Source organism: Aulonocara sp. 'chitande type north' Nkhata Bay, linkage group LG2 (genome assembly GCF_057382095.1).
Source record: "Aulonocara sp. 'chitande type north' Nkhata Bay isolate Kocher_YH1m ecotype deep benthic linkage group LG2, A_spYH_male_GT1.1, whole genome shotgun sequence".
Classification (NCBI taxonomy): Eukaryota; Metazoa; Chordata; class Actinopteri; order Cichliformes; family Cichlidae; genus Aulonocara; species Aulonocara sp. 'chitande type north' Nkhata Bay.
This window is the reverse complement of record NC_141345.1, coordinates 26,582,501-26,598,333: the sequence shown is the minus strand read 5'-3', so window position 1 is coordinate 26,598,333 and position 15,833 is coordinate 26,582,501. Positions and strand designations below refer to the sequence as shown.

Sequence of the window (15,833 nt, the reverse complement as noted above, 5' to 3'; positions counted from 1 at the left end):
TTTAAAGTTCTCAAATACACACTTTAGCAAACTCAGGATTATGCATGGGTAAAACAAATTCAACGAAGTAGTGACAGATAATCAAAACTGGTAACAAGAACAACTAACAACCAGAAACCAGTTCAATAGATGAATTAACATTGCAGCTTAAAACCTGAAACTCCATCAATACAGACGCAGGAAAGCCTGGTCCAGATTTTTTGTTTCGTCTTTTAAGCCGAGCAATCCAGACAAGGCAATAAACCAGGATCTTTGGGATAACTTCACCTTAGCTGAACTGTTGTTGCTTTCCTGCGAATCCCTGCGAAGTGTATGGGTTTGAATTACTCACATCCCCAACCCTCCGGTCTATTACGCCATCATTGGTTTAATACCATAATAAGCAGGTCAGTTTGTTTGCCTTCTCAGCAACTGGAGCCAGAAAACTCATCATTCACCAGTGTAGGTTTACTTCCTCAGCTTGCTATATTTATAATCTAAGGCATGATTTACCGAGGTCATTCTCTACAAATCTTAAGGGAACACGTCTTCACGAATTCTGCTCTTTGCATTATGAATGAGAACCTGGTCATTTGCTCTTACCTTTGCTCCCCTATTCGACACGCAAATGTCAAAACCAACTTTCTAGACCAACACATCCTATAAAAACTGTCGGCAGGAATGCAATGACAAATTGAGATTTTTAATTAATTTAGATTTATAAAAGTGGTCAGATAAATGTACAAATGCAATCCAATGTGTACACGGGATATTTCATTTAAGGGAAGTTCATTTAAAGAGATGACTGCATGTAAAGGCCAAGATTTATAATGAATAGCTGTATTAAAGATGTGATTTTACTGCCTTTTGAAATTTAAAATGTAGAAAATTTCAACATTATGTGGCAAGTCTGACGATTGAATAAGATGACTAAACTGTCTAAAAGTCATGCACGCGTCACTCACAAAACATATCAATTTTGTTGTCAGGAAAAGGTCAGCCTTTTAAGTAAATGAGATGGCACAGGAGTGAGACCACAGCAGATGAGGAGGTAGCAATGGTTTTCAGCAGTTGAAATTTAATACTTTGTCCCCCTTTCTCTACAGAAACCCAGGTAAAAAAAATCCCCCACTCTCATAAAATACAACAGCAGCAGTTACCAGTAAAAAAATGAAATGCAAAAAAGAAAAAAAAAGAGAGAGAGAAAGCATAGAAGGAAGGGAGAGGGGATAGGGACATGACGATGCATTAAAGGAAAATATATTTTCTGTATGTCAGGAGTGAATCCAAAGTTCATCTTAGGACCGGGGACAGCGGCAACGAGGAATCTGGGAACTTGCTGTTGTGTTCATTCAAAATCGAGGGGAGGAAGAAAAAAAAAAAAAAAAAAAAAAAAAGAACAAAAATGAGTCAAGTCCAATCCAACTAGGGGAAGGAACCAGCACTCTAAGGCAGGGATTTATTCAGGAAGGGCTTTCTCCCTCTCTGGATGAAAGAAAATCTCACTCCTCTTCGGCCTGTGTGATGCATTTTGTTGTGTAAGTATGTGCAAGTTTGTGTATGCAACAGGTGAACTGGAAGGTGTGTCTGTCATATATATAGGTCAACACAGTTGCACCTCTCGCTTGCTGCAAGAGAGGTGGCATTTTCATTTCCTTATTTCTTCATTCATTTTTTTCTCCCAATATCAGTCCAAGACTACCTAGTAGTCATCCAAATCAAAGAACTCATCGTCCTCTCCTTGGTACTCCATGCCCTGGAAATCCACCCTGTACCGCAAGATACCTGAGGAATACAAAAGATGAGAGATTAAGTAGTGTGATATGATGGCAACTTGTTTTGGCTAAACAGTGGCAGGGGAAAACATGAATTCTGAAAGTATTAGACTTTAGTATTAGAAGTGCCAAGGGGGTCATTTTAGGGTTATCAAACAAACAAAACTCTGAAGACAAAAAAGATTTCATGACTAACTAAAAATGGATTCACTCATCATTTAGGAGTGTGTGGAATAAAAAGATATACTTACCACATGTCACTTTGACCCCACAGAAATTAATGTAAAATCCACTCACCCTGCCCAGTTGCCTAGCAACATGTATCATTTACACTCATTTTGATATGAAGACTGCATAAGCCAGAGCTGGCTAGATAACATTGATAAATATACAGGGGACTGTAGTTGGATAGAAGACGAGGAATGTCTGCCAGGCTGAACAGGTCATGGATGGGATATGGAGCCGGAGAAGTGTGGAATGTGGAGAACCAGACGGGTTGCTGAACTGAGCAGAGAACCCTGAGTGTGGCGATCTACTCAGGCCTAATAAAAAGCAAAGTCCAAAGCAGAATACCTAAAATGAATGAGTCCAAGGCCTGCTGAGCTACAAACTGAGGTGGAACAGTGTGGATGATGGATAAGACAGGTGTAGGTGCATTGCGATAAAACTTCACAATAATTAATGAAATTGTGTTTGTTTTATTTCAGCCAACTGTGACGTCAGTCAAATTCAAATAGTTTCACAATAGTGCTCTTTTCCTAATAAATGCTTTTGTTTTAGCATAACGACCATAACCTGTTACGCAAAATTCCTTCAACTTGTCCATAACAGTTTTCTTCTATAATAATTCAATTATTTAGATGTGTTGGGTATTATAGTTTTGTACCATTTGTTTATTACTGAATTCTAAAATATATTTTGTTTATTACCTATAATTAAATAACCTAAATCATTTGCATAACTAATAAAACCCCTAATAGTTAAATGCTTCCTTTGTCTAAAATTACTTCTAATTTAAAATATTAGGTGAAAATTAACAATTTAACTACTACTTCTTCAAAAAAAAAAAAAAAACAACAGTGCTTTTAGGGGTCCTGGAATGATGGTGTTTCTATTGTGAAAAGCACAAAGTCCTGAAATCCTTTTAGGATCCTCATTAAAATGTATTACACCACTAAACCAATTTAAATTGCCACAAGTATCTCTACTTTTTATACAACTAACAATTCAACAGTGCCTCTGCCCCAATTCTCCTATTTTACATGGTGAAGCCCTCTATAATACAAATTTCTACTGTACAACAATGTCTATATGAGGCCTTACCTGTACCAAGATGAAGCATGAATCAGAATAAGCAGAAGAGGAACTGTTTATCTTCTCTACTGCTACTATCTTCAAGTGCATAATACATGAATTATACTCGAGTACAATTACTAGATCATCATAACAACCCAATGACGAAATCATCACTGAACCACATATATCAAATATATTCCTAACTTCATTTTGATCAAACATTCAACTGTTATTAAACAACAGTGTGCTCACCCCCAATGCCTCCAAAGCCCTTGACAAACTGGGACCCCTCCTGACTCTTGTCTGTTACTATCTCCAACGTGGCTCCAAATTTCTTGTAGTTGTTCGCAAACCACTCCAGTAGTGGCATGCTCTCGATCAGCTCATGTTCCTGCCCCGTCTAGAAACGCAACCAGCGTTAGTAAGGTATAACATCACAGGCAATGGGTCCAACTTAACTCCCAGAGATCAGTTCCTCTTCCGCAGCACTTACCTCCTTGTCCGTGAAGTGAGACTTGTCTTTCTCCTGCTCTGGCGTTAGGTACAAAGTCTTCTCATCTGAAGAACAAAGAAGAAACTTTTGAATTGTAGGATCACAATTAGAATTCATTTACTGCTTTTTGTCTCAGCTACTGCAGATAACACTGTAGTTGTTTGTTTACCATTCTCTGCTCCATTGCTCTCTGCCCCATGCACACGAAGAACATAACGCATGGTGTCTAAGTTCTCATAGACTATGAGAATCTCCACAGCTCCCATTTCAAGGGCTTTCAGTGTATCCTCTACACCAAAGCAGTATTTCCCTGTATCCTGACTGATCTCATCAAAGTACCGCCCTGTAAATACAGAAGAATCATCAGGAAAAAGTTTGAAGATTTTACCTTTAACAAAAAAAAGAAAACCACACACACACACACTCACCTATGAGCTTCTTTTCTTGGATGAACTTCACATTCGACAGGACCTCTGCTGAAAGCTCAATAGCCTGGTTGAAACCATTCTCTCCTCCATAGGAGATGTCCACTAGCTTCAGAACCTTTGCCTGTAACCTCTGTAGAAATCAAAGAGTTGTTAGTAACGTTTACAGTTAAAGTAGGAACCAAACAAAGTTGCTGACAAGATAAAGAAAATAGAGAAAGCTACCACAATAAATATGCTGACAATAATGATAGACTATGCTGCTGGTTATATTCCCCAAAGCCTTGGAAAATCCCTCAAACTCATTAACTGCTAACCAAAGCTTGCAGTGAAGTGTGGGATATGCAGATTTTCATATCTGTCTCTTTCTTTGTTTGTGCAACCACATTCCATTATTGGTTGTAAAGACATAAGAGTTAGCTATATCAGTGGCTTACTGGCAAATTAAAGAAGGCACTTTCCATTTACAGTATGGCTGCACACATCATGTGCCAAGTTTAAAATAAACTTGCTATGTCACTATTTCATCACTACTACCAAATACCAGTGTTTATTTCTTACAATAGTAGATAGTTATTAAATATACCTATTTATACAACTCAGAGAAAACACTTAAAAGATCACCAGCCTTCTTTTGGACATCTATTCACTGCAGTGAGAAATTTGTGGAAAAAAAAAAGTTGTTTCATTACATCATACTTACTGGATCAAACATGTCAGACTGGCTGAGTTCAGTCTTGAAATCAGCAGAGCCAGCCAAGACCATTCCTGCCACATTAACTTTGTCATTGGACACAAAGAGCTGGACAGCTGTCTCAGCTACTTTTCTCACATAGTTGTGTCTCTTCTCCATTCTCAGTCGAGCAAAACGCAGAGCAGACTGTCCTCCTCTGCCTGAAAGAGCAAAGCAAAGATTTAAAAAAAAAAAACAACAACAAATAAACAAAAACAAAACAAACAACGTAAAATGTATTTTCTAAACATTCCAGTTCAGTACCGTGTTTCTTGGGTAGGTCCACAGTGAACTTGTGCAGCACCTCCCTGGTGTTGCCCTGCAGTGTGCCAAAGAGTGCCCCACTACCGTCGATCACAATAAAGCCAAACTTACTGTCATCAGACAGCAGGGCTGTCAATGCCTGTGTTGGGACATTAGTGAGGGAAGAACGGATCATAAGAATGCGGAAGACAGAAAGAATAATAAAAAGACCAAGGCGATGTTTACATACCACAGAGTTTCTCTAAAAAAATATTTTGCATGTGCATCAAAATACTAAGGAAATTCTCTCACCTCGGTGTGGAACTTGTTGTCACAGAGGTACAGGGAGGTGTTGATTGGTTTAAAAGGCTCAAAGTCAATATTGACTTTCTTCTCCTTGCCTTCCTCTGTCACAATTGTGCCACAATACACAACCAAGCCATTGGGTGGCACTGGGAAGGGAAGAAAAAAGCCAGAGACCATGAATATTCAAAGGAGGACTGGAGCTGAATGTTTTGAAAGTAAATACATCCTATGTTTTAAGTTGTCTCTTTTTTCAAAAACCCCCTTGGAACAATTATAGCTGAAAATATTACAATAATACAATGATATGCCAATATGAATTTCTTTTGTTGCCCCCAAGAACCACTACCATTTCCCAAAAGAAAATAGGCATTCTTTTACATGCATACCCTTGTTGTAGAGTTTTAGTCTTTGCTGTACAGAGGTGATGGCCCCGAGAACAGAGAGCCTGTTGACGCGACTCTTAATGTTGGAAGCAGTGCCAAACTCATCAGCCAACATCTTGGCCACTCTTGATATCTGGTCCTTTGGAGGGATGATCAGAGAGATCATGCTGGTGCCATTACTATAGAGAAAGTGAGGATGTAATGTTAGTGCATATAACAGCATTTGTACACAGCCAAGAAGCCATAGAAGTGATGGAATAGACTGAATAACTGACAATTATGCCACTCCTAGGTATGCCATAGTGAAACTGGCATCTAATATCAAGGCCATATAATAATCAACTTTGATTATGCCAAACCAGTTGAGCCATGTTTATTACCAGTTGATTACCTCCAAGATAGCGTAATTGTTTGCTCTAATTTAGTTTTGTAAATACACAACGCTTCTTGGCAAAATATCACCTTGACAAGGTCTGGCAGGTTGAGGGACAAATGGTATGGGCTTTCAGTTACACAGTACACAATCTTTGTCCTTGAAACAAGGACTAAGTCTTGCTACTTTGCATTGTTGTCCTTTCATTTACAACCAATCAACAGATGAATCACAGCAGTACAGGCTGACACGCACACAGCCAGGTAGAAGAGGCTGGATAAATGTAGGGCAAACAGTCAACTGAGTGTGTGACATGGCAGGCAGGGGAGCACAGGACAGCAAATTCTGCGCAACACTAGACGTCAAACTGTCGCAGAGCAAGCTACAAGCCAGTGAAGTAACACCCACATTCACATGCCTTGTTTGATAATTCAAGAGGCCCACAATGTCCCAGTCGGCCAACAACTGATCTCGAATTCTTTTTGACCTGACCAGTTTGAAACCAGTAACGCTGTAATGAACTGGCAAGCAGTTCGGCTGCCATGAGGTGACTAACTTAGTGGACTCTAGAGGAAATTAAGAGGCTCTGTCGTATGATTTGCGTGTAAAAAGAGCAGACGAACGTCATTTGGACTGTGAAACTGTAACTACAAGCTTGCCGGCCTTCCCTTTTTCGTCAACGTTCTGCTTTTTTTGTTTAAGACACCCATGCCGGCCTCTTTCCAAAGATGACGTCTATTAGCGGTTCTCATTAGCAACAAAACTAGCATCAACCTTACTAGCTTGAACTGAATAAAAATCTTCGGAATGCCAGCTACAAAATATAAACACTGACAAAAAAAAATGTGTTTTGTCCAAAATAAACCATGTTTTCAACTTCCAGGGAGATTAAATGCGACATCCGTTAGCGCCTAGCAATTGGCTAACTAGCGACAAGCAAAAGCAACGATTAGCTAAGTTAGCTATGCTAAGCTAACCACTCCCAAATTCGGCCCCATTTATACCATTTCCAGCTGCTGCTGCGGTATACATTGACACAATCACCCGAACCCTTAAACTCAAGTACTGCCGACCAGACAATTACCTCGAAATGTGACAAAAATGTATTACTTACCCACGGGCAGCTTCTAAACTTTTGATCAGCTTCTTGATTTTCCATATCTCCACGTTCCTATCCGCCGCGCTGGGGTCGTCCGCCATCTTTCTGCTGTGATCGCTTCAGCACCTGAAAGACGTGGAAAAAGAAGAGCTAAACATCTGCGCTGCACCCGCCAGTTAACAAACTGACTATCGTTTACAGTGTTATCGGATAAATTAATTTATCTATCGCTGAACCGTGTACCTCTCCAAACTAGTGGCGCGGTGTCCGTTAAGGCACCTTGCCAGTGCTGGCAGCTGGACTGACCGTAAAGGAAAGACTCAAACCGGGATGTGTTGCTCAATGCAGAGCGCGGGGGAAACAGGCCTACAGTCTACCAGGCCCTAGTGTCCACCCTGTTCTTATCTAATACGACCTACTTTCCTCGTGTTCCCCTGGAAACAATATGGAAACCAACTGCCAGCTTTTTAGACCCTATGAATATTGGCATATACTGGATGGTACTTTACCTGCCTCGGACAACGCGGCTCCGCTCCGCTCTCTGTCTGCTGCGCTACGTCAAGTCGGTGGTCCGAGGAATGACGTTGCTTTCCGACCGGTTTCTCTCTCCTCTACACGCTGCGCGTGGTGCTAACGACGGGGGCTCACATGTGGGAGGTGGTTAGATCGGTGGCGTTCACTTCCTGGAAACCACTTAGAAACCAATGACATGCCTTAGCTGCCGTGTCAATTGTAGAATCTCAATAACAATTGGACGGAACCTAAAGAATATCGCCAAAGCTGGTAATAGGTGGATTATGGGGCTTGTAGTCAAAGTCAAACTTGCAAAACAAGTTACCTGATTTTGCAAAACTAATATGTCCATACATGACTCTTGTTGTTTAGAAGTTCTAACCATTTGTTATACACTGCCCTCTTTTTCCAGGGGCTTAAAAGTAAATGAACATGACATAATTTTAAATATAAGGATAGTTTTGAATAACTGGATGAACCTATGGACATCACCAAAATGCTTTATTTCGTGCCAAGCCTTTAATCCAGTTTCTTTTAATTGCTGCTTGTTTGTGGGTCTATCTTCCTTTAGTTTTGTCTTCAGTAACTCTTGTTTTCCTCTATTCAAAGATTTTTATTATTTATTTATTTATTTTCAGGACTGTGCAGCTTCTTTTAGATGGGAGAAACAGTTCATTACTCACCCAAGTGACTTCACTCAGACACTGAATACTGTGACGTTTATCTCATGTTAATTGAGGCTGAGTTTATGATGTGCAGTGCATTTCACTGTGTTTATCTAGGCTACGTCGGCTCTTCCACTTTGAGTAAGTACACTATAGGTGTGGGTAATGGCAGACACTATTGTCCTTTAGTATTCACTGTCACTCCCATACGATCCAAAGCTTCAGTTCATTTAATGTTTAGTTTCAATGCACTTGGTTAATTTCTTCTAGATTTCATGAGAAATGTTAGAAAGTTCAGTATGTAAGGATGTAGATTTCTTCCTTCATAACAAACCATTAGCATGATAATGTGGGTTCCATTTTGTATTTGTTGTTGTATTTGTGACCTTGACACAGATAAGCAGAGGAGAGTGGATGGGTTTTTTTAAAACCAAATTTGCCTTCTTTGTTCGTTGATTAATGGTGAACACAACTGATGGAAACCAGACAGCTATAGGTAAACTAAGTAACAAAAGAAGCAAAGATGTTTGCTGGTGCCTGTGTAATAAATTCTGGCAAGACTGACCAGGCGAGCGGAGGCACGTCTCCTCTGCTCATTATTTCTCTAGTTTTACAGGACTGTAATCCGTCTTCACGCTCACAACAACAGGGCCTGTTACAGAAGCACTCCTGCTGTATTTCTTAATTTATTTGGGTACTGGCACATTTCGGTATTAGGGGAAATCAGATGGCAGCTGCTTTGGCCAAGGAGTAACTTAAATGAGATCGGGTGGAGGTGGCATTTTGTAAACTGGAAGTAAATGCACTAATATTATTAAAAAGAAATGGCAGCACAGGTGGGAAACAGGGACAAAAAGTATTCAGGAAAAAATGATAAATTCAAGACAATAAGGAGAAAAGGAAGGGAAGGAATCATATTTTCTGGGTTAACAATGGGTCATAGGATTAAACTCAACTATTTAGCTTGTAGGAAAACATAATACAGGGCAGTATAGAAAATGGCAAGGCAGGGGAAACATGTTTTATTGCAATATATTGGCTACAGAGGAGTTGTTATACTAAGGTACAAAGCAAGAGAGTGTAAGAGGTTTTTCAATCAAAAGTAAATGTTATGCTTAAAATATCTCTACCTTGTGATACATATGTCAAGGATAGATTTTCTCATCTTCTCAGCCAAATGCAAATGGTGATCGTCAAGCCACTCAGACTAAAGGTTCATTAGATTTTACCAGTCAGAAAATTACATAACAACATACCACTTAACCTACATTTATCTCTCCGACTGGGGTGTTTAAAGGATAGGATAGATTTTCAACTAAAACCTTATAATCAAATGTTTCCTTTTGCTAAGCACACGCCTTCTGATGACTTTAGTTTGAAGAATTGTATTTGGAGTTAACAAAAAAGAAGAGATGTACTCAAAATGTACTCAGTTGGGCTTTTTTATCCTGAAACTCTTACTATATACTGCCACTGTATTCTACTTACAGCAGTCCTTTGACTTATAAATGCATTTTACACTCGAAAAGGAACAAAAGCAACACCGCATATACTCCATAAAAAGACTGTCCACACATGCTGTTTATCAGTGTTTAAGTAAGTCACTTTGGTAAGTACATAGGTAATACAGTTAATGAAGTCTTTTCATTGTCTTCAGTCCTAGTGTTGATACTCATCAACCAGATATTACGTTTAACTGCCACTTTGGCTTAAGATGGCTCCCTCAGCAATTTTGCAGCAATGCTGTCCCATATGGATAATGACCCATATAGTAAATGACACCCATTGCATGCACTAGAGAGAGATTGGCTTTCAGTTGGCGTGAGTGATAGTACAGAAGTGTTTTTCCAAATAATATCATTTAAAAAATGGTGTGTCAAGTCAGTCACCTGATCTGTTTCTGCCGTTTCGGTTGATGACGCAGATGTAAGCTACTGGATGAGCTGTTTCAGCCTAAAATTGTAGTGTGAATGCAGAGTAACCATTGTGTGGTTAGGTCAAGTCACTGATTAATCACTGAGCCAGCAGGTTCATATTGCATGTGTCTGTGTGTTAAAATATGTTCTACAACAAATTCTATAATCAATGTATTGCATATAATCTAGTACAGCCGTCCCCAACCCCCGGACCGGTAACGGTCCGTGAGTTGTTTGGTACCGGGCCGCGAGAGTTGAGGTTCAGGTGTGAAATGTATAGTTCTCAGGGTTTTTAATCGGTTTTCAGCGTTATTTTGTTATCGTTTTTATCGTTTACTCGGTTTTCCTTGGTCTTTTCACCTGTGTTATGAATAAATTTTCTTTTTTTCGGTACCGGTACTAGTTTTATTTTGTTGTATTTATCCGCGACACCTTAAAGGACGGTCCATGAAAATATTGACGGGCATAAACTGGTCCGTGGCGCAAAAAAGGTTGGGGACCGCTGATCTAGTAGTAATCCAATCTGTATAGTCCAGTAGAAGAAATGAGATATGATGTGTCACCGTGACATCATCACTATTGTTCTAAAAAGACTATGTATTTACAAACAATATATATGAAAACTGAGCGGCAATAAAAGTCTCAAAGAAATCCTAAATGACACTTATATAAATACATTAATGGATGCAGGATAGTTAATCTGAGGTTTTTCCTTCTACACAGAAAAAAAAAACATAAATAGAAGTTAAGGAATACTCAAGCCTTTAGATTTAGACCACTAGATGACAGCATTGGTTAATACATAAATAAATGGCTTCCTCACCGTCTTACTTATTCCTTTTAACTGGTGAACTACATGAGATCATTAGAGCTTCTGTTTCTTTGCATTACTCAGCGGGATGAGGTCAGGTGTTGTTGTGTGTTTGTATTATCAATGTGGCATGCAATTTGTTAGATGTTATTAGGCTGCCATATGGTGGATGTTATTCAGCGTCTTTAGTGAATTGTGACTGTTTCTATCCAATCAAACATCTGTTTGTGCTTCAAATAACAAGCTCAAGGATGATCCCTTCAGTATTACTCTCTCGGGAGCTTGGAGAGTGGGAGGAGGTTTGTGGTGTTTCCGACATCATTTGGCACCCACTGGATGGCAACATCATGGAGAAAGTGTGATAAAGCAGTTTGCGCAACTGACTGCCTCTAAAATTGTCCAGCTCCGGTATCAGTGCCAATTCATCACCATCTGTCGACCATCAGAGCTGTAATGATCTGTCACTTGGAAATGGATGGTGCTTGCTGTGCTGTGAATGGGAGCTCTCCTGGCCAGGCAAGCTAGTCCTTATTTCACCTGGTCATCACATATGAGCATTATGAGGAGATAAAATGAGGACAAAAGGCTGACAGGTTGTTGATTCCCTATATTTTAGCTAAATTGTTTAAAAATTAGATTTTTAAAATCATGATAATAGTGGCAAATTCATGTTTTAAAACCTTTTTTATCCCCTGTGATTCTACTTTTCAGGGTTTATAATTGGGTTTTACCAGTCAGAAAGTTACATCATGACACATGCTCTAATGTTTTAATGATTCTAATTCTGTTACATATTTTTAAATCATAAGTTTGTATTTCTGATTTTCAGGGATGTGGGAAGCACCATACTCACTAAAAGTAAACAAGAAAATTTCAAAAACATGTTGTTTGAAATAATTTTAATTATTTCATAATTCAGTGAAATCATTAAAGGATAAATCAACACCCAACAACATATCATGGTATGGATCAATTAATTTTACTTGGTTTTCTGTGTATTTCATAAAAGAGCATAAGCACAGTTATGTCGAGAATAACCTACTGTATGAAAGCAATGTGAAAAATATTATTTTATAAAAATGCCTATTCCTTCTTCATCACTCCTGTTCCCTTCACCTACATGTCGATTGGAGACTCTGTTGATTAGCTAACTTACTTCAAAATTCCTTTTTTTTCTAACTTATATCCAACTTGTGGGTCATGCATACCGACAACATTCAACATCATGCCTTTGATTTCCAGACTCCATTTATGTAGGCTTGGGAATGGCACCAGGAGTCCACTGACTTGTGTTCCCCTCCTGTGGCTGGGTTGTACAGTGCACTAAACAAAATAATATGATCAAGAATTATGCTAATTTTCACAGTGTTAAATATTAAGCATAATACATTTTGGGGAAAAATTTTTTTTTTTTTTTACTGTATTACTTCATTTACTATAAGTATAAGGAAAAATTAACAATTTTCTTTACTGTCTTTTCTGACATTTTATCAGGTTTAAAATCCGAATTCGGAATGAAGAATTTATTCTCTCTTAAATAAATCAGTAGCCTTAATGTTATAAATTAAAACCAAGTTGACACTTAAAGCAAAATGGATAATGAGTCTTTTTCTGCCCTTGGATACTTGGACATTTTTCACATAGAGCCAGAGAGTTCCAGGACATTAAAACATTTAAGTTTATGTATTTAAAGCAAGCTTTACCCTATGCAGGTAATAATGTCATAGAGGGAAAGACTGACAGTCTGTTTTGTCATAGTGACATCTTTGTATGTACTAGTGACCTATAGTTACCAGTGTAAGTAGGCATAAGTCTGGATAGGTCACAGTCATGGTAAAAAGAATGCAAATCCTCTGTCATTTTTACATATTATGGAAAAAATCATCTAATGCTTAGCATGCCTTAAAATCAACTTCTGATAAGCAACACCACATGACATTTTACAGTGTGTCAATATTTATTTAACAAAATCTAAGCCAAAATGCAGAAGCAGTGTGTGTAATCTAAACACACCTCATGTTATACAATAGCTTGTATAACTATTTTTATCAGCAATTACTTGAAGAAATCATTTTCTCTAAGGCTACGTCCACACGTACACGGGTATTGTTGAAAACAGAGATTTTCCGTTTTTTGTTTAAAAAATAATCCCGTCCACACGTAAATGCAAAAATGAAGAAAAACGCTGCTAGGAACATGCCAAAGCAACACGTGGCGATATATTCCTAACCGTGTAGAAATGTTGGCCAATCAGAAGTCTAGACGCCTCGGTGGGAAATAGTAAACATAGATGGGGCATAGAAGCAGAACGGAGTCGTACAGTGGGGCAAAAAAGTATTTAGTCAGCCACCGATTGTGCAAGTTCCCCCACTTAAAATGATGACAGAGGTCAGTAATTTGCACCAGAGGTACACTTCAACTGTGAGAGACAATGTGAAAAAAAAAATCCATGAATCCACATGGTAGGATTTGTAAAGAATTTATTCGTAAATCAGGGTGGAAAATAAGTATTTGGTCAATAACAAAAATACAACTCAATACTTTGTAACATAACCTTTGTTGGCAATAACAGAGGTCAAACGTTTACTATAGGTCTTTACCAGGTTTGCACACACAGTAGCTGGTATTTTGGCCCATTCCTCCATGCAGATCTTCTCGAGAGCAGTGATGTTTTGGGGCTGTCGCCGAGCAACACGGACTTTCAACTCCCGCCACAGATTTTCTATGGGGTTGAGGTCTGGAGACTGGCTAGGCCACTCCAGGACTTTCAAATGCTTCTTACGGAGCCACTCCTTTGTTGCCCAGGCGGTGTGTTTTGGATCATTGTCATGTTGGAAGACCCAGCCTCGTTTCATCTTCAAAGTTCTCACTGATGGAAGGAGGTTTTGGCTCAAAATCTCACGATACATGGCCCCATTCATTCTGTCCTTAACACGGATCAGTCGTCCTGTCCCCTTGGCAGAAAAACAGCCCCATAGCATGATGTTTCCACCCCCATGCTTCACAGTAGGTATGGTGTTCTTGGAATGCAACTCAGTATTCTTCTTCCTCCAAACACGACGAGTTGAGTTTATACCAAAAAGTTCTACTTTGGTTTCATCTGACCACATGACATTGTCCCAATCCTCTGCTGTATCATCCATGTGCTCTCTGGCAAACTTCAGACGGGCCTGGACATGCACTGGCTTCAGCAGCGGTACACGTCTGGCACTGCGGGATTTGATTCCCTGCCGTTGTAGTGTGTTACTGATGGTGACCTTTGTTACTTTGGTCCCAGCTCTCTGCAGGTCATTCACCAGGTCCCCCCGTGTGGTTCTGGGATCTTTGCTCACTGTTCTCATGATCATTTTGACCCCATGGGATGAGATCTTGCGTGGAGCCCCAGATCGTGGGAGATTATCAGTGGTCTTGTATGTCTTCCATTTTCTGATGATTGCTCCCACAGTTGATTTTTTCACACCAAGCTGCTTGCCTATTGTAGATTCACTCTTCCCAGTCTGGTGCAGGTCTACAATACTTTTCCTGGTGTCCTTCGAAAGCTCTTTGGTCTTGGCCATGGCGGAGTTTGGAGTCTGACTGTTTGAGGCTGTGGACAGGTGTCTTTTATACAGATGATGAGTTCAAACAGGTGCCATTCATACAGGTAACGAGTGGGGGACAGAAAAGCTTCTTACAGAAGACGTTACAGGTCTGTGAGAGCCAGAGATTTTCCTTGTTTCCTTCCTTCCTTGTCAGAAGTTGATTTTAAGGCATGCTAAGCATTAGATGATTTTTTCCATAATATGTAAAAATGACAGAGGATTTGCATTCTTTTTACCATGACTGTGACCTATCCAGACTTATGCCTACTTACACTGGTAACTATAGGTCACTAGTACATACAAAGATGTCACTATGACAAAACAGACTGTCAGTCTTTCCCTCTATGACATTATTACCTGCATAGGGTAAAGCTTGCTTTAAATACATAAACTTAAATGTTTTAATGTCCTGGAACTCTCTGGCTCTATGTGAAAAATGTCCAAGTATCCAAGGGCAGAAAAAGACTCATTATCCATTTTGCTTTAAGTGTCAACTTGGTTTTAATTTATAACATTAAGGCTACTGATTTATTTAAGAGAGAATAAATTCTTCATTCCGAATTCGGATTTTAAACCTGATAAAATGTCAGAAAAGACAGTAAAGAAAATTGTTAATTTTTCCTTATACTTATAGTAAATGAAGTAATACAGTAAAAAAAAAAAATAATTTTTCCCCAAAATGTATTATGCTTAATATTTAACACTGTGAAAATTAGCATAATTCTTGATCATATTATTTTGTTTAGTGCACTGTACAACCCAGCCACAGGAGGGGAACACAAGCCAGTGGACTCCTGGTGCCATTCCCAAGCCTACATAAATGGAGTCTGGAAATCAAAGGCATGATGTTGAATGTTGTCGGTATGCATGACCCACAAGTTGGATATAAGTTAGAAAAAAAAAGGAATTTTGAAGTAAGTTAGCTAATCAACAGAGTCTCCAATCGACATGTAGGTGAAGGGAACAGGAGTGATGAAGAAGGAATAGGCATTTTTATAAAATAATATTTTTCACATTGCTTTCATACAGTAGGTTATTCTCGACATAACTGTGCTTATGCTCTTTTATGAAATACACAGAAAACCAAGTAAAATTAATTGATCCATACCATGATATGTTGTTGGGTGTTGATTTATCCTTTAATGATTTCACTGAATTATGAAATAATTAAAATTATTTCAAACAACATGTTTTTGAAATTTTCTTGTTTACTTTTAGTGAGTATGGTGCTTCCCACATCCC

The 15,833-nt window shown here is 38.9% G+C and overlaps 1 protein-coding gene across 3 annotated transcripts; it reads right to left on the bottom strand.

Moving 5' to 3' along the window:
- Positions 1–1,037: 1,037 nt before the first annotated feature.
- etf1a (eukaryotic translation termination factor 1a) lies at positions 1,038–7,781 on the bottom strand. 3 transcript variants are annotated; one of them, XM_086313693.1, is made up of 11 exons: positions 7,615–7,781; positions 7,121–7,231; positions 5,637–5,812; positions 5,257–5,396; positions 4,966–5,104; positions 4,672–4,862; positions 3,972–4,101; positions 3,713–3,886; positions 3,544–3,608; positions 3,303–3,450; positions 1,038–1,764 (listed from the first exon to the last, which is right to left on the bottom strand). In XM_086313693.1, the coding sequence occupies exons 2-11, from the start codon at positions 7,204–7,206 to the stop codon at positions 1,682–1,684; spliced, it is 1,332 nt and encodes a 443-aa protein (XP_086169819.1). In that variant the 5' UTR covers positions 7,207–7,231; positions 7,615–7,781; the 3' UTR covers positions 1,038–1,681. The 3 variants fall into 3 exon arrangements, with proteins under 3 accessions (XP_086169819.1, XP_086169838.1, XP_086169829.1); XM_086313712.1 differs by having other exon boundaries at positions 7,619–7,781; XM_086313703.1 differs by lacking the exon at positions 7,615–7,781 and adding an exon at positions 7,349–7,501.
- Positions 7,782–15,833: the final 8,052 nt, after the last annotated feature.